This window comes from Idiotropiscis lumnitzeri, chromosome 5, assembly GCF_059441095.1.
Source record: "Idiotropiscis lumnitzeri isolate Australia: NSW breed Sydney's pygmy pipehorse chromosome 5, RoL_Ilum_1.0, whole genome shotgun sequence".
Classification (NCBI taxonomy): Eukaryota; Metazoa; Chordata; class Actinopteri; order Syngnathiformes; family Syngnathidae; genus Idiotropiscis; species Idiotropiscis lumnitzeri.
In genome coordinates, this window is record NC_142395.1 from 8711683 (window position 1) to 8739638 (window position 27956).

The 27956-nt window shown below is 39.1% G+C and overlaps 1 protein-coding gene across 14 annotated transcripts in view; it reads right to left on the reverse strand.

Annotated features, from left to right (window-relative positions):
* tjp1a (tight junction protein 1a) overlaps window positions 1–27956 on the reverse strand; it is a 109029-nt gene that overhangs the window by 23742 nt on the left and 57331 nt on the right. For 6 of the 14 annotated variants that reach the window (XM_088295298.1, XM_088295287.1, XM_088295285.1 and 3 more), the window contains exons 3-9: window positions 5796–5852; window positions 4368–4492; window positions 4188–4290; window positions 2908–3235; window positions 2557–2660; window positions 2088–2256; window positions 1791–1923 (exon numbers count right to left, since the gene is read on the reverse strand). In XM_088295298.1, coding sequence (XP_088151424.1) covers window positions 1791–1923; window positions 2088–2256; window positions 2557–2660; window positions 2908–3235; window positions 4188–4290; window positions 4368–4492; window positions 5796–5852 — 1019 coding nt within the window. The other 8 variants (XM_088295286.1, XM_088295289.1, XM_088295284.1 and 5 more) reach the window with 3 other exon arrangements.

The following is a 27956-nucleotide window of genomic DNA, read 5'->3' on the forward strand; positions in this document are numbered from 1 at the left end:
ACGTCACCGTCGAGTGACGGGTATATTGTTATTTTCTCTTCGACCGCTTCAGCCATAACCAAAACATGAAAAGTGGAATAAACTAAGAATATGACGACAAAATAATGGTTACTTCTAAAGTTATTAATTCTGAGGCATCTTACATTCATAGCCTAATGAACATAATCAAATAAATAAAGTGTATATAGAAAAAAAATAAAGGTTAAGCAAACATGTGACTTCATAAGGAAAATAAAGCATTGGCCAGAAAGGAAAAACGAGTCAACTATTAATGGCTCAGGAAATTAACCACGTATCATGCTGGGCCTTCAAATGAAAATCAATTTTTTTTTTCCCCCGACAAAATCAGATTCCAGATTTTAATAACTTCTTTTCATCTTCACTCACAGAAAAATAAAAACATACAACAATGCCTTGTTTTAATCCATTTTGTTTTTTCGCCATTTAGAACTTCTGACAACAAACTATTTTTTCCCAGCCCCAGGAAGTTTTATTCAAAAGCATTAACAAGCATCAAGAGAAGTAATACAAATATGTGCTCCCGCTTGGAAAATGCCCCTTTAGTTAGGCATTTATGTAAGCATAATCCTTAATAAATTAACATTTTGATGTGCGTGTATGTTCAACATAATAACCTACGAAAAAGAAGCATCTTGTGTTCGCTCACTCTCTTTTCTCACAGGGTTGTATGGTTGAAGCAAGGTGACCTTGACAAAATATTTGGAACACTTATCAAGGGTCAAAAGTTTCCAGCATGTCGCTGAACCATTGTTTTTGCAACATTTAAATGGGGTCGATGTCTTTTGCAATGTTCAACACGAGTTAAGATGAATTCCATCAGGAAATACTCAGCATTGGCCGAACAGAACAGCGCCCCCCTTCATTGATAAAATACAATACAAAACAACTTTATTTATACAGCACATTTTGCAAGTTTAAAATTAATGTCCATTTTAGGTACTTTATCTTTTCTTGGCCCCTACCCATTTCATCTACAACCTACAGGCCAATAGATCTCACATTTCTTCCGCACATAGTCATCAGCCCAAAAAAAAAAAAGAAGGAAAGAAAAACACTTTCTGCTGTGAGTTTGACTATGTTCCGACTAACTAATGAAAATACTGTGACCATAAACCGGCAACTGACGAGAATTTCTTGTTTCCACCAGTTGGTCCATGGCTGATGGCCCCTTTACAATAGTGACAGGCCTGTTTCACTCCCAAGTCTTGTTTTATCATCAACCCTCAAGTGTCAAAGAACTGTGCTAACAAGATGTTTAATCTGATGTTTTTCACTGTGAAGCTTAAATGCTTATAGCGTCAAACAGTCTGATATATAAAGGTAATGATCTAATCGATAAAATCTCTTGCGAGGATGTCATATTTTCTTGTATGCAGTTTTTACATAGAGTATTTGACTTGGTAACCATTCAGAGTGTTTGGTTGCTTCTATGTTGCTTGAAATGGTTTTGAGGTTTAGTGCACTAAAGTCACTTTCAAACACAGTAGGCTAGTAAACAACAAGATGGATCAATAGTGCTTTCCTCTCTAAACCTTAGTCTGGGGGAGGCATATAAAAATCCAATGATGACTCCAGAGGGAGTTTGATGGTTTATCCGTGCTATGTCTTCATCTATTGATTTATGCATTAGTGGTCTGCAGTCAGCACCCAATCCGGTGGGTGTTAAGATGACGTGCAGCAACCGGAGTGTGATGTACAACAAAGTATGTGCGTTAGAGAGATGTCGGACGTCAATTTAAATCAGTAGTTTGCCAATGATTACTCCGTACCTGCCATTGGTGATCTGCCGAGGCGAGAGCCGGAGATGGTCCGATGGCTCATTCTTGTCAGGGGAGCGTGATCGTCCCCGGCCACGGGATCGATTGGAATGGTCTGATGTCAGTGAATGTATTTCTGAAATGTCTGTAAAAGTCACATTAAATTTCTCGTTTATTCGGGTATTCACAAATTTCAAGACATTTACCTTGTCATATGAAATAGAAAGTGCTGAAATGAATTAGTCTAATGAAAAACAACATGTAAATCGAATTAGTCTCATGTTGCATCCTTTGAGTCTGTTATCTCACCATCTCTATCGGAATTATTGGCTGACGGAATGCTGTCATCTACGTCAGGAATGTTCAGGAGCGTGGCTCGGTCATCTCTCTGAACAACCATTTTCAGCTTGCCCTTTGATCGCTCAATCAGCTTCTTGGCGTCTATCAATGATAGGTTCTCAGTAACTGTGCCATTGATCTAGTGCGAGAAAAGGATGGATGACCATTAAGAAAGCGCATAATCATGTGCAGCGTTTACATTGACTAACTAACTAAGAATCATTAGAATAGAAGGATTGGGAACGTTTTTTTTACCACAACACAATGACTTGCACAATATACTGATATCAAACACAAAAGCTGCATCTATTGATAATTGTACGCAAAAGGCACTAATGCTCACTTTTTTGACCAAGTGTTTTCAAGCCTCATAATAATAGTAATGTAGAAGTTTTAGATTAGACACAACATCATGCAATCACACTCTTTAGTCTTTCACCTTGAGAACAACATCTCCCTCCTGGATGTTTCCATCCCTGGCAGCGAGGCTCTCAGGCGAGATGTCCTTCACAAAGATATGGCTGGCTAACCGCAGTCCATATTCTGCTTTCGGTGTTAAAACACAAAACAAAACAAAAATGTCAATAGAAAGCGAAATGAAGACTGTGTGGCCGGTAAATGTTTATTTATTTATTTTTTTACAGTCAACCATTCAGACTGAACTCTGAATGCACAGTAAATCTGCCTTACTGTATATTTGATGTTAGAAAATTGTTTTTGCTCTGGAACATGTCTAATATTATGTATCGTGCCTTGTAACGGGTGTTTGGGTGGACATTGTGTTGCTCACCTTCATTTTTCCGTGACTTGACAAGTGTGACCTTGGAAGGCCTGCTGGGAGCAGAGGAGGCTTGTGAACGTCGATCAGAGCGTGGTGAGACGCTCCTTTCCCGTGAGGCACTGTGATCCCGTCTTCCACTGCTGCTACGTTCACGATCGTGTCGTCGACTACTGCTCGTGCCTCCACTTGCGCCAGCATAGGCACTTTGGCCAGCACGACCACTGTGATGCTCATAGGCATCTTCCTCATCTGTGTCCTCTTCCTCATGCTCTGACATGGTCTCCCTGTCGCCTGGCCGAGAAACAGGGATCTGTACTTTCCTTTTCCTCCGAATAGTCTGCAAATTAAAGGATGGGAGTCTTAAGGCACACCTAGTAGACACTTTTCACACTGGTATCCCAGTAAAAGGAGACATTAGCAGCATGACAGTACAGACAAGATTAATTCACTTGTCCTTGGTACGTTGCCAAGTTTGAAGTGCGTGTTCACACAAAACCATATGACTACGCTCTATAAGATAATGAAATGCAAGGTGACATCAGTGACTATTGCTTACAATTCAAATGACTGTGTGCATGAGGTACGTGACAAACGTCGTACTCTCTGACACATTTGCAGTGCAATGAATGAAACTACCACAGACGAAAATTTACAGATAAACTTTAAATGCCCCACACTGCATCGGCCTCTTAAGCAAGCGCCACAGTGAGCAACGTGATTAAACTAGAGAGAACTGGATAATCACTCGGCGAGTGACCCTCACACATCTACAAACAATCCCAAATGAATGCAACAAAAAAAACTGAACTTTGGCATTTTTAGCAGAAATCAATTTTGAAGAGTCATTTATTTTTAAAAGAATCACAAACAAAATGCGAACATAGTCGAGGGAATAAAGCAGCATTCACTGTAGCAGTAGCTATATTTCCGCATAATTAGAGAACACAGAGAAGAAAGGGGAGGAAGAAAGAAGAGACTGTATAAAGCCATACACGTTAAAACATGAAAGGGCATTTTTCTTGTCAATAGTTTTCAAGATGGAAATCGTTATTTGCTAATTCCTCCAGAATGCAAATTATTTGAAAGGCTCCCAGCAAAGATTTTGATTGACCATAAACATCTGTGCTTTTGCACCGTGCTGTAGAGAGCATTATATTGTGTGCTGACATTTACTTGCCATTTGATGTGGCATTGTAGCGTAACTAGCCGCAGACCATAGCAACTAATGAGAACTAGGTGTAGAACCACAGACACATTGCTATGCGTCTGTGTACCCATGTCAAACTTACTATTTTTGCATTTTTGCCACTCTTGCGCAGTTGTTGCACAGCATACGCATGCTCCACGTTGTCCATAGACACTGCATTCACCATAACCACACGGTCATTTTCTCTGAAAAATCAAACATGAAGAGAATTAACACAGGGAAGGACAAGAAGTATGTTGACGGAATCCACAGGGAAACTTACTGAAGCAACCCCTCTGCTGGACCTCCTTTTAAAACATCAGAAATCACAATGGACGTCTCCCCACTTTGAAAATGTGGGTTGTCTCGCCCACCTGAGATGGCAATACCAAACCCAAATCCAGCAGCCTGCGTATACAAAGATAAATCACAACATATTAACAAGGCATAATATGATTTTTAAAATGTGTAAATAAATCAACTGTTTAGTCATATTGCAAAAAGCTGTAAGCCAAATATGTTGGTGCAGCATGTTTCCACCGACAGCAGACAGCTCTACAGAAGCAGGCCATGTGATGTAAACATGCACCCACAAAATCAGCAGAGAGCCAGAAGGCTAGCAACTGCAGCCAACAACAGGCTGCTCCTTCAGCCTCACTAAAGCTTCTACTAATTAGATTACAACAACCAGGCCAGTCTAGACAGGTACTCTAGTCAACTTGATTCCGGGGCACAACAAGGTCAACTGAAATTATTTGATAGCCGCAGTTTGGGAAATGACATTTTTCACTCATACTGTTTTAAGTGTGTGTTTTGAGCTATTAGTTCAATATACTATAACCCTCATGTTGATTTAATGAATTAGCCAGGGGCAAACCTCAATCTAATAAAGACAATTTTGGAACATTGAATACTGTCAAATTCAAAGGAAAAGTTTAGCAAAGGCCATTTTTTTAGCATAACTGTGTTGCAGTCCTCAAAGCAAGCTCCATGAATGTATACTTGGATGAGTTTGGTGTGAAAGATCTTGACTGCCCTGCACAGAGTGCACTGACCTCAGCCCCACCCAACACATGTAATGAACTAGAAAGGAGATGGTAAAGCCTGGCCAACACAGCCAATGCCAGTGACATCAAAAATGTTCTTTGGGTTGAATGCACAAACATTCCCACCAAGAAACTGTAAATGCGTACAAATTGTCTCCAAAAGAGAGAAGGCTGGGGACCAAATCCATAATTCAGATTGGTCGAATATGTTCCCCATTGCCTGGCTCATAGCGCAGTCTGAGCGGCTGATCAGAGGTTCATACTCATCCCATCTATTAAGATGCAGAGGTGCAGTGAGTCTGTTTAAATGAAATTTGACCAAGACAAAAAGCAAGAATGCCATGCGTCTCCCGCTTTGCTTTAAGCAGGAAGGAAGAGAAAAGAAGTAGTTGGGAAGTGGATGCTGATGTCGTGCTTCCTTTAGCTTTGTTTCCTGCCATCTGGGCTCCTTGACTATTGTTCCAGCACCATACATCCTGCTTCTACAGCTGGTCCTCAGTACAAGGAAAGAAGACATACGATCGGGTAAAGGACATGGGGCAATGTGGAGTGAGATGTTCAGAACAATTGACAACTACTTTGCAATTGGACAAGATATAGACAAGGAGGGGGGGAGACAATAAAGAAGAAATGACAAAGTGAATTATGTGGGTGTCAACACCTACCCTGTGAAGGGTCACAGTATGCTGTTCCCATATGACTGTTTCCTCCATCGCTGCACTCTGCAACAGAAGAAAATACATAGGAAGTGTTATAATTGCATTCAGTCATCAATGATTTGGAAGGTATTCCACAAATCTTGCCATCTGATTTCATTAACAGGCCAGAAGTTTTAAGCAGAAAACAAAACACAGGACAAAATAATCCAAAATAGTAATAGCTAAATATAACCAATTATAATACATTGAATAAAGTAATTTTGATGCACATATTGAGCTCGTTAAAAATGCAAGCCATGGTTTTATCATAGCCATTATATATTACACATCTGTTTAATCAGAAAACCCAACCACTGCATGCAAAATAAGGTATAATTGGATGCAAAGGGTCTTACGATTTAGAAAGTTAACATTGTTTTGGCAGTCAAAAGTTAAGAAAAACAGTCGTAGGAAAGCTATATGCTGTATTTGCATGACCGGGAACCCACAACTAAGTCAACATGCAATGTGAAAGTATTATGAATGACAGCAATGTGGGCAAAGAGCCACTAGAGATCGAGTGAGATATGAAAAGTAGACGCGCACATATTATTCTTGGTTGGGTCATTTGAGAGTGTGGAAGCAAAGATTGTTTGTTTTCGATGTTTAGCTACTCATCAATTTCTATCACTCATTTTCAAACATCAACCCACTTTCCTATTTGACTGTAGGATTTGGTAACACTTTATAATAAGTACACACTAATACGTATTCGCTAAGCATTTGTGAATACTGAAGTCATCATTTATCAAGCATGTTTCTGACATGAATCTCATTTGCATATAGTTTGTAAATACCTTATTAATATAACATAATTCAAAGTGTTTTTTAGATCAATCTTACCGACAGAGCAAAGCCACTGTAATGCTGAGATTCAAATCACATAAAATAAAAATGCAAAAACATTCAGAGTGCAACCTTATACTGACATTGCAAATAATGACAGGTAACACTTTATAATAAGGTATTTGCAAACTAAATGCAAATGATTATTCACATCACAAATATACTTCATAAATGATGAGCAAATGCTTATTACTGTGTACTGATTAAAAAGTGTTTCCCATGTTTCTTCAGTTTTCAAGTACTTAAGATCAGAAAATAGTCATTCAAACTTTATGGGTTCTTTGCCTGGACCCAGAAGGTAATAATTAGATCTGTAGCAAACATTTTAACAGAGTGGTACGTTGCTAGCCTAAATGTACAGAAATCTCGACATAGCTCGCTTCCAGCTGATGAAATTCCGCTTCTGTCGGTTTTATCTGCCTGGAGGGAGTGAGGTTACAGCTGTCTGTGGCAGAGTGCTGAGCACAGTCCAATGTGGCAAGATCAAGAACAGACAAACACCACAATGCATGGCAGAGTGCACATTAACTACCACTTCCATAATCAGGCCGACAACATAACACACTATGCTGTCTGTCCACGCAATCATTAGGATCCTTTTGCCACCCTTAATCAGCCCGTTATAGTTGAACATCGAAATCAATCATCTTCAGCCCAATCCTTATTATTGTCATTACCTTCCTCTTTATTAATATTACCTGGCTTCACCAAAATGTATTTGCAACGGACGACGGTTGGAAAGACTAGTTAAAAGAGACAGAAGCATGCCACTTTTAATAGACGATTGTGCAATGCCACCATCGCGTCAGCATGACTTGTTTACAAAGAACATAAGCAAGATAGGCAATAATTGTGCTATAGGGGTTACAACTGACCAAATGTACCCAAAATAAAATGATGAAAAAGACACACATTTTAATCCTAATTTCGGAACAAATCTGCTTTTCAAGCAAAATGTTGGAAGACTACCCGAGTCAACAGCAAGTTTGAGATGGCTTGATATGTACCTTGACATATTTTTGATGCTGATTTTAAAAAATATTCTTGACTTTTTTTTCCAAGCACATCAGGTTTTTGATGTAATCTCATTCTTTGTTTTTAAATTTGACCTATAAAACCTTACGCAATACAGATTGTATCATGCCTTATCATTTATAGCTATGACGTTTCATAAAAAAAATTCCACCTGTTGCGGAACCTAACCCTTATGTATTATTAAATAACATGAAATGTATTACTATATTATTATTATTATTATTATCATTATAGTTATTATTATTATTATGAAAACTTGTTGTGCTAAAGAAAAATCGGGTCAGGTTCGGAATCAGCGCAAAAAAGTACTTGCATGCCTGCGTAAAAAAAAAAAATTACAAAAAAGTGAAAACGTGTTGATCAGTGTTATGAAAGTATGTTGATCTGTGTCATGTATTCAAAAAAAGAAAGAGAAAAAAAATCTCCCCTAGTGTCAAGATGGGACAACAGATCACAAATCATTTGTGTTATGTAACTAAATTGCAAGGCATTTTGCGCGAACAAAAATTTCACTCCACTACTGTAGTGTCATAACCCCAATTCCAATGAAGTTGGGACGTATGAAAAATGTAAATAAAAACTGAATACAATAATATGCAAATTATGTTCAACCTATATTTAATCGAATGCACAACAAAAACAATATATTTAATGTTAAAACTAATCAACTTTTTTGTTTGTAGTAAATAATTAACTTAATATTTTATGGCTGTAACACATTCCAAAAAAGCTGGGACAGGTGGCAAAAAAGACAGAGAGAGTTGAGCAATGCTCATCAAACACCTGCTTGGACCATCCCACAGGTGAACAGACCAATTGGGAGCTGGTGGCAGCCACGATGGGGGTATAAAAGGAGCTTCCCTGAATTGCTAAGTCATTCACAAGCAAAGATGGGGCGAGGTTCACCTCTTTGTTAACAACTGCGTGAGAAAATAGTTGTGGACAATTTAAGGACAATGTTCCTCGACATGCAATTGGAAGGAATTTTGGGATTTCATCATCTAAGGACCATAAGATCAAAGCGTTCAGAGAATCTGGAGAAATCACTACATGTAAGGGGAAAGAGCGAAAACCAACCTTTCATCCCTCAGGCAGCACTGCATCAAAAACGGACATCAGTGTGCAAGGGATGTAACACAGGAGCTCAAAAACACTTCAGAAAACCATTGTCAGCAAATAAAGTTAGGAGCTGCACTCGTGAGTGCAACTTACTTAACTCTACTATGCAAAACAAAAGCCATTTATCAACAACACCCAGAACTGCCGCCGGCTTCTCTGGGCCCAAGATCATCTATGATGGACTGATATCAAGTGGAAAAGTGTTCTGCGGTCTGACGAGTGCACATTTCAAATAGTTTTTGGGGAAATTGAGGATGTTGTGTCCTCTGGGCTGAAGAGGAAAACAAACATCCGGACTGTGATGAAAGCAAAGTTCAAAAGCCAGCATCTAAGATGGTATGGTGCTGTGTTAGTGCCAATGGCATGGGTAACTTACACATCTGTGAAGGCCGCATTAATTCTGAGAGGTACATACAGGTTTTGTAATGGGCCGTCATTCTAGCAATAACTTTTTCATGGACGCCCGGTGCTTGTTTCATTAAGACAATGCCAAACAACAGAATGGCTTCATCATAAAAAGGTGTGGGAACTAGACTGGCCTGCCTGCAGTCCAGACCTGTCTCTCATTGAAAACGTATGGCGCAATGTGAAGCGTAAAATACGACATCGGAGACCGAGACTGTTGTAGAGCTGAAGCAGTATATCAATCAAGACTGGGAAAGGATAAGGTTTACTGAATGTTGTTAAAAGAAAAGGTGATGTAACACAATGGTCAACATTACCCTGTCTCAGTTCTTTTCAAACGAGTTACAGCCATAAATTTCGAAGTTCATGATTTGCTGAAAACAGTCCCAGTTCTTTTGGTACGAGTTACAGCCATAAATTTTGAAGTTCACGATTTGCTGAAAACTAAGTATCAGTTTGAACGTTAAATATCTCATCTTTGTATTTTATTCAATTAAATATAGGGTGAACATGATGTGCAAATCATTGTATTCTTTTTTATTTACATTTTACACAACGTCCTAACTTCAGTGGAATTGGGATTGTAGTTACTCAACTCGGCGTTTCAGTCATCTGCAACAATGAATCTGTTGGCCCCATCCTATTGAAAACAGAGTTAACCCTTTGACCCTAATTTCATGGCAGCTCTGAGTGGATGTTATTTATGTTCATAATTGGCACAAAGCTTGGGTGTCCCCCAAAACTATCCGTCCCTCTCGAGTACCCCTCCTGCCTTCCACTACAACTCTCACAGTAATGCTGCTATTGTTTGACGGGTTCTGACCCATTTAGCAACTGCTCCCTCACACATTCCAGAACCCATCCATTTCTCCAAAGTGTTTTGTGATCTATTCAGCCATCCGTTCGTTCACTCACTCATCCAACTGTCAGGGCCCACCATGGGGAACTTCACATGAGAAACAACAGGATGATTGGGTCATGGAGATCTGGCTATGCCCTTGTGCTTGAACTGTGGCTTGTGGTATTAGGCAGAGAAGTATGAAGAGGAAAAGCAAAGTCAATGACTTGTATCACAGATTTCTCACAGGATTGTGTCCATTGACACATTAGGGAAATGCTTATTGAGGATTCACGATGAACATTTTCAGTAACGTGCATCAAAAGGCCAGAGTGTGCATGCAGACGGACCATGACCTCTGCTGAGAATGGCTTACAGAATGGGAGAGTCAGAGATAGGGATACGATTTATTAATGCAGTAAATTAAAGAAAATATTATCAGTACTTTTTGTGATTAGAAAAACACCAAAAGAAAAATGTTTGAATTGTTTATTATTATTTATTATTTTTTTAATAATAAAAGGATTTGTTTTGCAAAGACAATGATGTTGATTGATAAATAAGCAATGATAATTGAAAAAAATAATTTGCGCAAAAATAATTTTCTCGAACAAATCACTTTCCGTTTACTTACCATGAATTTGAGATATAGACTTGAATATTTATTTGTTCATTCATTTATTTAAATGGAAAGGATAGAACCTGGCAAGCGCCAGAGACAGACTCATGCCTTTGCAGCAGTAGCTGATTATTTATTATGCGAAGCATACCAGCCTCGTCTGACACAGAGTCAGCAAAACGGGTGTCCCGTCAGTACTGACTGGATGTCAGTATTGACGGAAAGCCCACCTCTGGAAAATGGCAAGACTTCGAATCAGCCGCGTTGAATTGGAGAGATGGCCGGGCCAAGACGGCTTTCAACGCAACTACGTCACGGCTCCACCTCTTGCATGCAAGCATGGCTGTGCACATTAGCTGCAGTGACGTCTCGGCAAATTGGTATCCGCAAGCTATTATAAGTTTGCTTTGATACAACCACTGTAAAAAAACGCATTTGGATGCAGTTTTTCTAGATTGATTCTAGCCATCTATATTTTTTTGCTGACCACCAAAGGAACACCGTAAGTTTGCTTGTGTTTCTCCCAGTTTTAAAGATTGATTGCTCTTGATGAAATGTGTGTCACTGCATTAAGCACCGATTTTACAACCCAATCCCTCTGTCACTCTCCAGGCATGACCAATCAAAAGAAGAATTAAACCAATTTTTACATCGCATAGTGTAACGCTTGCATTGAATGCTAAAGGCGAAGTCAAAGCAAAAACATGATTTGCAATAAAATGTTGTAGGTACCTTCACTAGTGTATACGTGGCATTCTGATTAATATTGAGACACATCTGGGACATGTATGCAACACATGCCACGTACATGTCAGAATTGCCGCGTGTAGCATGCAGCACGCTCTCGTGATTGGTCCGTTATGTAACATGATGCGGTGAACAATTTTCCCCAGCTCGGTCTTTAGGGGTAATTTAGTTGTCGCCATGGAGGAGAGAACCTGCACCACACAGGTTGTTGCTGCTGCTGCGTGTGTGAAGAAGCCTACACATGCACATACCATCTTCGCAGCCACCTTCCTGATCAATTTCGCAATACAATTAAACGCATGGTCCATTCATCTAGGTCCCTTTGTTTGGGCATGCACAACATCCATTGTTTTTGCTGTCGCTTTGTTCGGCAAAGTAAAAAAGCCGACCGGATTTGGCCAGAAAAGGGAGAGGAAATTCCTCTCTGTGGCGTACTTGCCAATATCAGCCGTAGCGACGCCCTTCGACTTGGAGCAAAACTGCAACACACTTTCCAAATAGCGCGTTTGGCCGAGTAGAAAGGCAAACTGCGCTGCAGTATAACGTACACACGGTCGCTGCCCGCGTGAGTAGGACGAAGCCTGTAGTTACAACCAGATAGTGAAATGCTCAGCTGCTTTGAAACATAGCTAACCCAATGTAAAGGACGCCACATTGCACTGCATAAATGTACGTAAGTAAAACTTAAATTCTCAGAGCCTTCAAAGCCGCTGACTTGGTGGCTAGTGGTCATGAGCCGGTGACGCGGACAACGAAGGAAACTCCACCGTTATAAATACCTAACCTCATATCACTCATAAAAGTGATATAATACTAGATATCATATCGTAATATGGTGGCACACCAATACCATGGCGCAGGAAGGAGTCACAGGTGGCTCTCGTAATTGACGCTGTCGTGGGGTGGGATGCTCACCTTTGATTGTGAAAATGCATCATGGACGAATGTTTCAATTTCATTGGTATTTATTTACGCGGGGTCAGGGAACAAACAACAAAGCGAATCGTATGCGAGATCACTCAACATCGACAGCTAAAGATTTGAATTCACATTCCGTGCTGCAACCAGCAGAGGTCCTGTTGCTTTAGTCTGAATTTGCTTGTGGTCTGAAAAGACGCATTATACTGCTAAACCAGAATAGCATCAAGGCTTTTAAAAATTCAGAAACATTAGTACAGGTGTTAACGAGTCAATGTAACACATTTTAAAAAATGGAATGTGTAACTATTTCAGCAAATTTAAGATTCAAGCTAGACTGGTAAAAAAAACGAGGCTTTGCCTGTCTCTTTGACAAGTTTGAATAATTACTCGGGCTATAGCTCGGCGCTATCATCGAGATTATGATGGTAATTATTCACTGCAATCTGAAATGATAATAAATAGTCTGGTTGATTGTGTGTGAGCTATAATCAGCATCCTTAGCATGATGCTGAGTATCAGGGTGGAAGTCTAAAAACAAAACTAAGGCAAATTAGGATTTTGACATATACATGCATGAACATTTCTAATAAACATGAAAAATTCTTCAACAAAAACTAGTTCAAAATGTGCTAGTTTATAAAAGCATCTAATTTGTTTTTGGAACACTGTAACATTGAACAGAAATCATTTTTATACTAAGAAAACAAAAATACTAATGGGACAAGGGACATTTCTTTTTAAGTGACAGAATACTGTAGCGTGAAACAATAGTGTACTTGATGTTGCCCAAACTAATGGCAGCCTAGTGTATATTTATACTTCCATATTAGTCAAGCTTGAACTATGGCCAGCAAGGCCGGGGGCTGGGAAACAAAGAGCAGCAATCAAACCACACGACTATGTGCACACACACACACACACACACACGCACACACCACACGCGCACAAATCACACACACTCACGCACACACACACACACGCACAAAAACATGATGTACAGGGTTTCTTTGTTCAAGCCTGCCTTGCCATGGCCTCGCCTGTCCCTTGATACAGAGTCCGATCCAGATGATAAAAACTCACTCAGACTTTTCAAAGGCTAATCCACTCATTTTGGGCATACTGATGAAGCAAATGGAACATTAGTGATGTGGCCAATAGTAACCCGCTGCAGAAAGCTATGAATGACTTTCCATGCATGACTCCATAGTGAAACCCAAACAAAATAGAGTCACCTTTATAAATCCTCTAAACATCTATCTATTCTGTAATGAAGCAAAATTAAAAAAAAACAAGTCAGTTGAAGAGCACCACCAAATATGTTAGCCAAAAACATTCCATAGAGATAAGTCACGTACACAAATTGAAAATCAATGAAAATGCAAAATTGATTTTGATCACTATTCCTGTCACATTAAAGCAGCCCTTTATAAAACAAAAACAAAAACAAAAACAAAAACAAAAGTTCAAGGACACTACGGCCAATGTGCTGTTCTCTAAGAAGTCCATTACTCACCTTTCCAGCATCTTCTTAGCCGAACCACGGGAAAAATTCAGAACAGCGGGGAAAATACAATACAAATCAGTACAAATCTTAACCCACATTTCTGCCATTCACTTGAATGACGCAATAGGCCCAGATTATTTGCATATTTGAATATTGACTAATAACAGAGCGTTCACCTTCTAGAGAGGGACAAGAGTGAGGTAAAAAGCCCTTCCAATGCTTTAGATCAGTGTTCCCGCACTCCTTGACAGCCTCAGGCAGGATGTAAGCAAGAACAGGCACAGCACCCACAGGAAAACAGTCAGTTTCCTGTTTGCAGGAAATCACTCCAGCTTCAGTTTAAAATTCCACTTTATATAGCTCACATAATCTCATGGCCTCATCACTTTTTGGAGGTCCAGTAGTCGTTTCCATCAGAATCATTATCATACAAAAATATGTCATTTGGCAGGATGTTGAGATTTTTGCAGTATAGTGGACATTCTGATCATTTTATGCATCCTAAACGAAAAAGAAAAAAACTTATTTTGAGATTGATATTTAGACTGGCAACACTAACAAGAATTTGCACCCTGTACTAGGATCTTATGTGACACTAGCGCAGTAGTACACTAGATTAATTACAATTAAATAAAGTGTTTAAAAAATTAATTCACTCAATTCAGTTTTATAAATAGCTATAGCTTCATAGAAAAAATTGTTGTTTTACAATGCGATTAATTGCAATCAATTATGGAAAATTGTGTGTTTAATTAGTTAAAAAAATAGATTGACATCACTAATATATGTACATTTACACACACACACCGCACACACACACCCCCACACACCCACACACAAATACGTTGCATATACATACAGTCCTCAGGTTTACCTATCATTTGTTTCTTGTTTGGTACAATGTTGTGATGTTAGCCATAAAATAGTGTAAATAAAAAAAATTATGAATTATTGTGAAAGCCTGTCCCTTTTGCTTTGCCTTTATTTTAGCGAAAGCCTAACCTACAAGATCAAAACATTTATGTATGATAAATCTGATGTCGTTTACGGGGGGGGTAAGCTATAAAATCAAAACTATCAGAGTCATCAAAATCATTCAGATCTATACAGAGACACAAAATCAGCGTAAATACGACACTGATGTACAGCTGAACCCCAGTGAAATGCAATGAGAGGTGGGGAGGAAAAGAAAAGAAAACAAACCTCCCAAAAATCTTCAAAATAAAGCTGATGAACCTGCAATAAGCTTTTCCCATGGAAAGCGAGCAAATCCACGGGTGTTAAACTGCTCGCAAGCGGGGGTCCACTGTTTCCCAGCTTTTACCATTAACGAGGCATATATGACACAAGGGAGGGAAAACGGAAAAATCTGGTACAATTTGCCAGTAATTAAGCCATTAATAGTTATGCGTTGTGTTACTTTGAGGGGGGCAACACGTTTACTGTTGCACAAGCCGCACAGTGTCCACTGACCACTTTATATTGAAGCAAAAAGACATTTGAGTAGCCAGGAAAGCACAAAAGAATGAAATAAGTAATGGCGCACTTACTCTCTTGATTAGTATGTCATTCTTTGGTAATCAACACAGACGCCATATTAAAGAAGGCTCTGATGAACAGAGACCATTTTTAGAACAGGTTTTGTGACTGTGGTGGGGGATAGAGGACAGCCAGAACTGTGCATACACATGGGTGGGTAGATGAGGGCAAATGGCAATAGGCAGATGACAATGATGATGATGATGACGACGATGATGAAGCTGAGTCTGTAGTGATGCAGTCTTGTGCTGGCATGCTTTAATATGCTTGAGTTAATTAGTCTCAAACAGCTGCTCTACTCTGTCATACATCTATCTCGATGAAAAGCCCCACAAGGACCCCCTTCAGCAGAACAAACAGATAAACACATTTACACACCTCTGACTGAAAACTATCTGACAAAGAGTGACTGCCGGACTGGTGAGGCTGCGAATAAAATACAAAACCTATAATCCAGGCTTTTGGATTAAAACGTTAATCTGAGCCATGCTTTCCTCTGAAGACTATTGCTGCTGCTGTCTCATGACAGCAGACGCTGGGAAATAAATAGAAGGACGGACGGATGGACTGAGGGCTTGCTGGATGCAAAATAGGAGACGACTGTCATGTCTGTGTATCCGAGTTTTACAGTGCGCTGCCACATTCATGAAGACATGGCTCAGTCTCCGCTGCATGCCAACCCATCTGAGGAAGAACATGTTTTTCTCACCCGCAACTACAGATGGGCAGTGTGGTTTGAATGACATTTTCCGATTTTTCTCGCAACAAAGTTTTGTAAAACAAAAAGAATATGTAAGGATGCCTTCTCAGATTGCAAATGTTAATTTTTTTCCCTTATCTCTCCTGATGCCAAACAAGTTGTGAAACAGCTTTTAGGTTTTGTCCTATTTGCTTTGTGCTGATAAATAAGTGCCTCCAATAACTGTGCCTTTGAGTCCAAACATTTAGCATACTATATGTAAACAACAATCTTAAATGTGTTTTCTCTAATGTTTTATTTTTCGGTTGTGATATATGACCTCATTGATGAATCAGTAAATTAGGACTTCACAACGAATCACTGACATTGCAGAATATATATCTGCCGAATCAGTCGACCATATCTGTGTAAAGTCTAATTTCTCACTAGTAACATTTTTGAAAAAGTCTTCTACACAAAGTTTAAATAAAGAAATAAAAATCGCCCTGACAAATAGATTCAAATTAGTCAACCCAGCTTTCCACTCAATCAAATGTGTTGTAGCCATATATTGTAATATGTAAACCAATAAAAACAATTGGCTACAAGACATACTTTAGGTAGAGCTATGCTACAAAGGTTAAATACATTCTTTGTTAAAATCAAAATGTGTTTCACCACTACCATTTCTACATTTTTGTAACACTCTTTTCATATTTGGGTTGCACAATTTTCATATATATAGTTCTCTCTCTCTGTGGCAGATGATTCTGCACATGGTCAGCATTTTCGTGACCTTTTTTGTTTTTGTTTTTTTTTTAAATCAGGTGCCGACCATGAAAAAAAAAGGAAATCAATAGTTCTATAAAGCATAGTTGTGTTAAGTGCAGATGACTGAAAACAGCTAGAGTATCTACTGACCCAGACACATAGAAAGGCTTTATTCCATCTCATATGCAGCTTATCCAGCAGCAAAGTCATCCCAACTCAACCGCACTAATTGTTCTCTGCCGACAGAGGCAAAGTGCTGAGAATAAAAGAAAAGGCTGGATTCCGTACAACTGTTTCATTTATTTTACTTAAAGGGCGCTTATTATAGAATCTTATTTGTTTTCAATACTTGCATGCAAATAGTTGGGTCTCTGATGTGCCTGCTCAGTCAATTACTGAACGTTTGAAATTACGCAACGAGGAAATTGATCATGCATGCATAACAGGGGTGTCACGATTTAAAATTTTGAACGATATCGCTCGAAATTATGTCACAATATCAATCCTCATACGGCATTTTTGTTGTACGAAAAAAAATTATGTAAATTCAGCATACAACAATCTCACACTTTTAATTCAATTTGTCAGTATCTCCATGGATCATAAATTATATGAAGGGGGCAGAGGTGATTTGAGTCCTCAGTCTGTGCAAACTGAAGACATTGCGGGCAAAACACAATGCACCAGAACAACGAAAACAAACAACAAAAGGACAATAACACTAGCTTCATGGAGCACTTGTTTTATACAGCAGGGGTTCTCATTTATCTATTTGAAATTACCTAAGTCTTTGCTTGCACCTCTGCTTACATATTAGCAGAGGAGCACGAAAGACAGGAGGAGACAGAGGAGCAAGGCGGAAGTTGGGACAAATATTTATTGATCTGAGATTATCACCACTCGTCATCATTTTATTGACCTATGTCATGCATCCATCAACTGATTTCATATCTCAATTTTTACTATTTTTACACTACATATATGAAGTGACCTACAGTATCAACAAAGCTAGGGCTGGACGATACTAGTATGTCATATCAGCTGATAAATATATGTAACCTTTAAACCCGTGTCTCAATGAGCAACAAAGGTTTGCTAGTGTTTGCGAACAAAGGGACTGATGATTTTTTGTCAGGGTTCGTTGAAGGTAGAAAACGGTAGCAAAGAAGGCACATGGCACTTACTACCGTATTTTACGACCATAAGACGCGCTTGCATCAAAGGGTGCAACACCAGTTGAGGGTGCTATTTCTGTATTTAATGCATATACTAGGCGCCCCGCACTACATGGCCCAAGCTCGCGCTAGCTCAGCTCGCGCTAGTTGTAGCCAGCTCACCAGGATTCAATCCCTTAAGAGATCGCTGCCAGAGGTATCACCCCAAGTCAATGACAGATGTCCTTAAACTATAAGGAATCATTGCCAATAACACTGACTCTAACCAATAAGAGGTGTCACGGCAATACGTCTACTAGACAACGTCAGGGGAGGGACTTCACTGGTCACCACACTCCTTAGAGTCACGGTTCCAAATCAAAACAAAAAAAACTCAGCATCCAAGCAAACAATGAAACAAAGAAATAAGATTAACACAAAACATGTATCTCTCATGCCATCCATATACCCAAAAGAAATAAAAATAACACAAAAAGATTATAGCAATGGCTTCTTGGGAGCCACTCAGCCTTAGCCAATTACATGGCTGTTTAGAAAGATGTGCTGTTGTGCTTTGGGCTTTTTGCAGTCTGTTGTCTAAACCTGGGACGTTTCTTGCTTGCAATAACATAAATGATAAGACAGACTACAACATTGTGGACAGCTGCCCTTTTGTCCAGCTTTCTCCTACACCAAAGATCTGTGTTGTGGTGACTCTGCCAGAACCAGCACTGGCCCTGTATGTTGATGCGGTATATTAATATTAATGTTGGTGCTCGTCTTTTAACTGGATCACGGAAGACTGGTCACATAATCCCAATATTGGCCTCTCTTCACTGGCTCCCAGTGCACTTTAGAGTTCGCTTTACAATACTTCTGTTAGTCTTCAAATCTTTAAATGGCCTCGCCCTAGCGTACGTCTCAGAGCTTCTCCACCCCTACGCACCGGCTTGCCGCCTCAGGTCTGCAGACCAAATGCTGCAAGACGTGCCGAGGACTAAGCGCAGCCTCAGGGGGATCGCGTCTTTTCTGTTGCCGGTCCTTCTCGATGGAATGACCTTCCATTAAATGTTAGGCAAGTCTGTCCACTTTTAAAACTCGTTTGTAGACACATTACTATTCTTTAGCTTTGGACTCAACATGAGACTGTGGATGTCCTGCTGTTCTTCCTGTATCTATTGTTTATGTGTTTTAATTTGTGTTCTAATTTCCTGGTAATTTATATTTCACCATATGGAAATCGCATTGTTGCGCTCCAGCTGTTGTGAAATGCGCTATAGAATTAAAGTTGTATTGTATTGTATTGTATGATACAATATATTTGTATAATGAATTCATATTCCGCATCTTTATACTGTATTATTTAGTCCATTAATTGTGATAAAACAGAAAAAAAACGTTTCCCATTCAAAAATGATGGTAATATTTTGTTGCACAACCATTTAAGCATATCAAATGAGTTTGTAACTCTCAGTTGCACCTGCCGACAGGTATTTTGACCCACTCCGCGTGAGCAAACGTCCCCAGTTCTTTCTTTGCTTGAAGGATGCTTTCTCAGACTGCATGTTTGAGATCATTCGACAGCTGTTCAATAGGATATACTGGATTGTAGATCAAGGCTCTTCAGAATAGTCCAATGTTTTCTTCTAAGCAAATCTTGGGTAATTTTAGCTTAGGTCATTATCCTGTTGGAGAACTCATGACCTGCAGCTGCAAACAAGCTTTCTGACACTGTGAATCACACCGCAATGCCTAGATGCAGTAGTCTTGATATTTCATTGTACGCCGCACATATGCAAGGCACACTGAGCCAAATGCAACAAAGCAGCTCCAGAACTAACCTCCTACAGTAGGGTGTGTTCTTTTCTTTGTACAAATGCAAAGCTAAAATTGTTGGGACCCTTCTATTAAACAAGAAACATGCAAAATGGACACTGATAAAAACTTGAAAGTGATGGAACTGGAAATGGACCAAATGCATACAGACAACACTATTAGAAATTTCATGTTACAGTAGTAGAAACTCGGTGCAAGCCAGTCATCGTTATAGCCAGACCCAGAACTGAAACCTTTGTATTCAGCTTATCTACACAGTAATTCCCCCACACAAGAGCCTCCCAACTCTCTCCAACTGTCTTTCACATAAACACACACAGAGACACACACAAGCAAACACACACTTAGGAATGTGTAGATAAGGAGACATGGCCTAACTCTCTGCCAGTCTCATTCAAAAAGGTCTCCCTCACCTTTTCCTCTCTTTGCTCTTCACATTTCTTTTGCTTCAATTGCACTAACACTTATTTACATTCTGTGTTATTTCTACTCAGATAGAGATTAATACTCAACCAATGAAATTCAATCAAAAAGCCCCTGTGGCCCCAAAAAAGTCAATAAATATAACTTGAGTGACAATACACCCTGTAATAATGATCTATAACATAATAATCTGGGTGCATTTCACTGTGTGTTGAAAGGGTATAATAATAATAATTTATTATTATTATTATTATTATCAAAGTATCTTGAATGAGGGCAGTAGTTCCTCAGACAAAGTGGTTATTCAGAAAGGGAACTCTGTCAGGTTCAACTGTACACACATGAGTAAAAATTAGCTACTCCTGGCAACAGCTAGACAAACATATGTCTGGTCTTGATAGATCATCATAACAAAAGCTGTATGTGAATGCCCAAACTGGCTAGACATTTGGAATATTTGATGCGGAATATACAATCACAAAATTCCATTCAATGTTCAAGTTCTTAAAAACGGGCAAATCTCCACCAATAGTTGACAGTGACGGTCACATGACGACATGAAACAAGAGGCCAAGCCCACTCAATGGCATTCCCAAGCCCTCCGAGGACTTTGCTACAATAGACATGTTGTGGGGCAGAATCTATAGTGAATTAATGAGTTACTGTTTGACAGGCCTTTTTCCCAAGCACTTATATAGCAACATAATTATCAATTGCCAAAGAACTCATTTTGATTAAAAGGGGGCGCATGCATTCTTTATATAGCAGAGATGAGTGTCAAACAAAAGTAATTATAAAGAGCAGACAAAATGTTGGGAATCCACAATGAAGGCTCTCATTATTTTTGGACAGTGGAGCCTCTTTGCGCAATGAGCAAGATGAATAATGTGACGAGTGGTTGGTAATGTAAACAATAACATTTAAAGAAAAATAAGTTTTGCAATGATAAATATTTTATATTGTGAGTGTAACAAAAATACTATTTGAATTAGAAAATCAGTCAGTATATACAAGTATATACTCAGATACGTATTAAATCATTTTCGATTGAAGAAAATGCCACATTTACAGTAACCGACTGACAAGTTCATTCATATTGTAAAATGACAACAATCATTGCATCATATCCTCTTGAACTGAGTCGTGCCTTATCGAATCAAATTGTTAGTCCCACTGGCTCAAACCGAATCGTTCCAGTATAAAACAAACAGTCCTTGAATCGTGTCGAACTTACCGAGATACACATCAAACCATTTACTGGAGAGATGCTTACCCCTAATATAGTTGTTGCTATAGGTAGAGGCTGAGTCTTCAACCCCCCCCTCCCCCGCCCAACTAAACTACAGTGCAATAATAAACTAAGCAAACACAAACCAGAGTAAATGAACTCAAACACTGTGGGTGTGTTGTGTAAAGGCATGTAGCGCAACAAGCCTTGGGATAAATCTGTTCCGTCCTCGTTCTCTCTTCTCTAACCAGCTGTGCCATGGCAAACCAAAAATCACCCTCCATGAGTCTAGAATCTTTCTATCTCTGTGTCTCACACACACACAAAACACCCAGTGTCAAATCCCTTATGCCTGTAATGGGACTTGTAAATCCCTTGCAGAGACCTACCCTGCCCTGCACTGCCCTGTCGTGCCCCGCCAAAAAAGGCCAGCTTGGAGTGTCCTAGCTTTGCTAGAATGGGCGTCTGATGTGGAATAAAGAAACTACCAAGACAGGTTACGTAACATTTCCACAAAGCTTTTGAGCAGCAGAGTGAAAATGGATGAATTATACATTGCTAAAACCAAACCCTTTTCTGGTTTAAATTAAGGCATAAGCACTCACGTTACACAATACAATGGATTCAGGCCTTTCTAAACTAATCACTAAAACTCTTGTTAAGAAACGAGCACTACATCAGTGGCTAAGTACAGAACATTCATTTGAGGGTTCCTTCAGGTTTTATCAAGTTAAATTGAAGACTTTGTAAGACCTATTCAATACTGTGAAAAAAAGAGAAAAGTAATACCTATTTAAAAGCCATTTCAGCAAAGAAAAACTAAATATGTGAATTTGTGCACACTTATTACTCATCCGTGGAAATGTGGGATGTGTGCACGATATAAGAATGCAGCATATTGAGTAGGCTACTCACGCAACACCACCACAGCAGATACAGACCAAAGACGACAGGCCAAGAAGAGTTGTGAAAAATCAAAGCAAGTCTCAGCAGTTTCATGAACACTAAAGTTTTTGTTTCAATATGGGTTGCATTTTTTTACTTTTGCTCGTTACTTATTCCATGGTGAGAAAATAGGAAGTGACACACTTGGAAAAATAATGTAAATTGGAACTCAACAATAAATAAATTAAATTAAGATCAGGAACACTTTAGGCAGCAAACTCTTTGTCAAGGTCAGCCACTTCCGCCAATTTCTCCATGGAGAAGTTTTATAGAGCAGGACTCTAAAAGTGTTTTTTGGATGCACTAGACATTTTTGTCTTGTTTGTACCAGCACTTAAGTTAGTTGGGCCAACATTTTTGACTGTATCATATTCACAGAGCTCCCAAAAGATAGAAATTCACTTTCTGAACAATTTACCTGAATTTTTATAATTTCAGGAATATTACAGTGGGACTGCACGTGAGAGTGTTTTAGAAATCAATGCTGTCAATGCTTTTGGGGTTTTTGCATGAGACATCCCATTAACGTGAAAATTGGTGGAAGACAAAATTGGACATACTTGTTCACAGGACAGCCACGATATGTTTAATAACGCTTCAAATAATAAATCAGGCACAAAATTATTCTTTACTTAGCAGTGACGTTTCAACAATGCACACTAGACACACATTTGAGTAAACGCAGGACGCCAAACACTTTAGTGAGAATGGCCATTTTCATGAGAAGACATTTTCAAGGACCAAAGTAAAAACAAAGAATAACAAATATCACTCACTATGGCTGCACCTCAACGAGCTACTGATGCTTGCATGCCAGCAAGTATTAATATTATATTGGCAGTACGACACAATGCTATGTCAGAGCATCGCGTGAAATAAATTTTTCATTAGTTGTCTGTGCATTATTGGATATTATCTGTCGATGAAACTTCAACTTTGTGCCGATGCCTTTGTTTCTCATTGGACTGAAACATTGGGCTGAAATCTGAGCGTGTAGCAAGGTTTCCATGATCAATTTTAATAAACTATGCTCACTCAAGTGTTGTTTCTACCGGTAAAATCACGACTGCGCGTCTGATGTCACTTTGTCTCATAGACCAAAATTTATGCGGAGAGATTTATCTAATTTCTCACTCAAGTGAAAAATATTGTACTTTTCCAACCATAAGGTGTATTTAAAGTCTTACATTTTCTCCAAAGTGGAGGGGCCGCCTAATAATTCGGCGCGGCGTGGCTTGTGTGTGCACAGAGTTCCAGTGTGTGTGAAGCGAACCTCTCCCCTCTACCTTTTACAAATTTCCAAACTGGTCATGTGAAAAGGCTTGAAAAACTTCACATTTCTTGTGCTTTGGATTTGAATTGTGAGTGCTCAGGCTTCGTGCAGCATTCCAAAACCGTGCATATTATACACCAATATCGATATTGGATCGGAAGTGGAAAATGTATCGGAACACCCCTACTTGAGGCTAAATCTAATCGCTCCCCATTGAAACATTGCAGAGGTAATTTGCTACTTGAACGACATGGCTCCAGAGATTAGTAAAGTTGATGATAATACTGAGAGGGAAATGGTGATAAAAGTAAGTAATGAGTGAGTGCCAGTGTATGTGTGCCTGTGTGTTTGAACTAAGTCAAGTTTTTGAGTTTTTATTTTTTGAAAGTTTGACAATTTTACCCCTTTTTTTTCCACAAATGAATATCGGCTTAAAATCTACAAATAATCGGTATCGGCTCTGAAAAAAGCATATCATTCTATCACTACTGCAGTCATGCTGCTTATATAGAGGAATGGTGGACGTGACTAAGGCCATCAGTGAAAGAGAACACGAAAGTCATGCCCCCCGGTCGGTATCGGTGTACTGTATAGTGCAGCAATTCAACTAAGCATGCCATCATTCCTGGTGTCTTCACGAAGGAACCGCTGGACATTGGTGTAAACAGGGCCTTCAAAAAGACTTTGCAAGCGGCGTCTTAGATGTGGATGACACAAGGTAGCGGCGGGCGAGTTATACGACGATTCGTGAATGGATTGTGGATGCCTGGGTTAACGGCTAAGTCGGCATCATTTCTAAGGAGCCGCATGGCAACACTACTGACTGAATGATGAGAGTCCAGCCTGTACCCCGCCAATTGCCTGAAGACTGCTGGGCTAGGCGCCAGCACGCCCACATCCCTTGTGAGGATAAGCCCATCAGATAATGGAAGGAAGGATGGTTTCATCTAAATTTTATGTATGAAAAAAATAGTAGTGGAATCGGTTACTAAGTCTCATTATTGATGAATACTCAAGAGTCAAGTACTCATACTGAAAAAAAGTGGTATTGAACATTCCTTAACCATTACATAGTATACTGCAATAACTGTAACACGGTAAAGTTTTTGATATAATGCAAAAAATATGGAAATTCAGACACATTGTTCGAAAAGTACATTGTAGATTGGCAGCACTGGTCTTTACTGTAAAACCAAACACAAAACAACAATATTTAAACGCATAAACATACAAATACTGCCATCTTATTGCTTGCAATCAATGGAAAAGTCCATTGACGGAGCTTTGCATTAGAAGTTACAGAAGGGATTTACTTTCCATCCATCCATTAACTGAACCAGTTATCCTTACACGGAAATCGACACACAAAGGCTGTACTAAGACATCTAGGCAGGTAGGGCTGCCAAGATTAGACGACTAATCATGATGACGTCCAAATCGTCTCGCACTTTCCCCCCCCTGGCAATTTGCCTGACTTGCGCACACAAGCAACGTAATGGTAATCAGGGTTATTCACAATGTAAAGAGAAGCATTGTGGGAAAGGAGTGTCATGGCTACCTGGTGTTAGCAACAGAGCCCTAGAGTTACGACATTTTACCCACAAAAGCTCCCTTTCATAGCAGCGCAACGGGGTTTTTCGATTAATCGAGAAAAGAAGCACTTTGTGGCTGATGCGTTTTTTTTCATTTCTGACACAGTCAGTTGTGTCTGAAAGCTAGCTGTAGTTAGCACACGCAGGGCACGGAGTGAGTTTGATGTAACTTTGTAACACTCACACTATGTCCTTTTTAGTACGCTAAAATATTGTAGCGTCGACGGATTAACGATGCATTTGTCAGTGAACTCAAGTTTGCTAACAACCAAAACAGTTTGTTTTATCAGTGTTTGACATAGAAGGAGAAAGCTCTCAGACACTCTCGTGTGAATGGAATGTCGCATATATGAACGGTGAAATACTCAATACTCAAAGTAACAGAACATATTTGCCACAAGCCCTTATTGGCATCACGGAATAAAAAAAATGCATAATTAAGTTTGTTGCCATATGCTGCTAGAAAAAAATGTTCCTCCTAAAATTATTCACATAAGGCTTTTCTTTTTTGTTGTTTTTTGTCTTGTTGCCCACGAAGAGTGAAATTTGTTTTCAAGCATTTATTGGTATATTAATAGTTTTGTTTTATTTGTGCAGTTCCATTTTAAAATGCACTAAACAATTACAATTACTGAATATTTTAAGGCCACAGTATTGCCTTTAATTGAAACTGCACCATCATTGAGAAAGATCTAAAAAATGCTGGTGCAATCTGCAAAGTTTAATCAAAGATGAATGTTATATAATTTCATTAATTTTTACATACCTTGAAAGAATTGAAGTTGTAAACTAATTATGGTTGTATCAGAGCATCTGCTTTTACTGCGACATGCCACAATTTACGATCCGATTAGTTGACAAATCCTGATTACTGTTGGTGATACGCAGACTACCAAAATAATCGTAATGCAGCAGGTAACATGACAATATTCACAGATGTTTATTCTCCATAATTTGTGAAAAGACAGTTTTAAAGTTCAATCGCGACTTCTTCTACTCGTTCTATCTAAATGTAAGTGTGTATCACCATGCATGCATAAAATCACAACGCTCCAAAGGCGCCAAGGCATGCCCATCACCAACCTCAGTTTTTTTTTTTTTCAAATCATATTTTTAAATTAATAATACTTATTACGAATTTACTTCCTGGTTGTTCTTTTAAGTTTATATATATTTAAAGCTAGGTTTTGATAGTTGAATAAATACCAGGTTTTGAAATCAATGAATAACGGTGTCAATTAATTGAATATAATTTAATATCAACAAAACAATCATCTCAGAGTAGAGGTGTAGAACATGAAAAGTAAACCAAGCACTAAAACCGTGGTGAGAAAAGACCGTGTTTTGACTTTTTAAGATATGACATGTGCTTCCGATTAAAGTCAGTGCATCTGCCTGCCCTACCCCTTAATCTTTTCACGCCGGCAACAACCTATCCTCATCTCCTCCTTTAGAAGGTATTCTGTTTTTCTTCTTTTTCTTTTCACGGCAGTACACTTGCCTCGCCATCTGTTTTTGTACCATTGGTTGTGATAAATCAGCTAATTCATGTTGAAATGTCAAGACACCCTAAACACAAAGTTCAGAATTAAGCCCAAAATGGGTGAAAACAGGTAAACAAGTCAACAAACTGGAGCCCCGATGAAAGAAATTGCCCCGAGCTGTTGTTTTCAATATGGGCAAGAGACCGCCACATCATCCAGAGTGACGGTTTACACCTGCCCACCTTGAGGCGCAGGAGAACGTCCAACCACGGCCTGCTACATGCACACAGTAAGTGTAGTGTTTGTTTTTATATAGGTTGAGATTGTGAGGTCAGAGTGTCAGTGTTTCTTGTATGAATTTGATTCTAGCAAGCAATTTGAACACAAAAGCCTAACCTGGTGTGTGTTTTCTGAATCGCGTACGCTGCGTCAGCTATGTAAATAGTGTGACATCATACCAGCGGGACAGAGTGTAGCTGAAGTGAAACAAAGGGCAAAGATGGGAGTATATCCAGCATTTACTGTTTGTACTGTGCAGCTTCCCATGGAGCTGTTTATTATCAGACGACAAGCTTTCTTTTAGATAAGGCACATTTTTTCCTCCTCAATTCCTGGTTTTTTACGCAAGTGGATATTTGTTATCAACAAACCACAGATCATCTAGCTTCATCCCAATAGAAGGTTACAAAAGTGTAAGGTGCAGATCTGTTCGTGCTAATCGAGCTGTCACAAGATTAAATTCATTTTAAATGCATACAACCATTAGCAACAGAAACAACAGAAGCATTTTTGATCATAGATAGCCCTCTTGTGATTTTTTCGTGCCCCTGGCCAATCTGTATTCATACAATACAGATCAAATAACAAAGACGTTCATCACTATTATGTTTTGTAAGTTTTATTTTTGCGTAAAACTAAATGTAAATACAGATTGCATAAACTGACGGGGGAAAAAAGTGAATGTATTACAAATTAGACAATTGCTTTTCAGCGTTCTGTTTAGCACGGGCCACATCTGCTGTGACTGACCTAGAACAAAAACAACATGCGATGTTGTGTTCCTCCTTGCACTTGGGTCTTCTAATTACGTTTCCCTCCTTCAGTGATGTAAATAGTGAAGTGTAATCATCAAAGCGGCTGTTCTTGCCTCACTATGCAACACTAATTAAT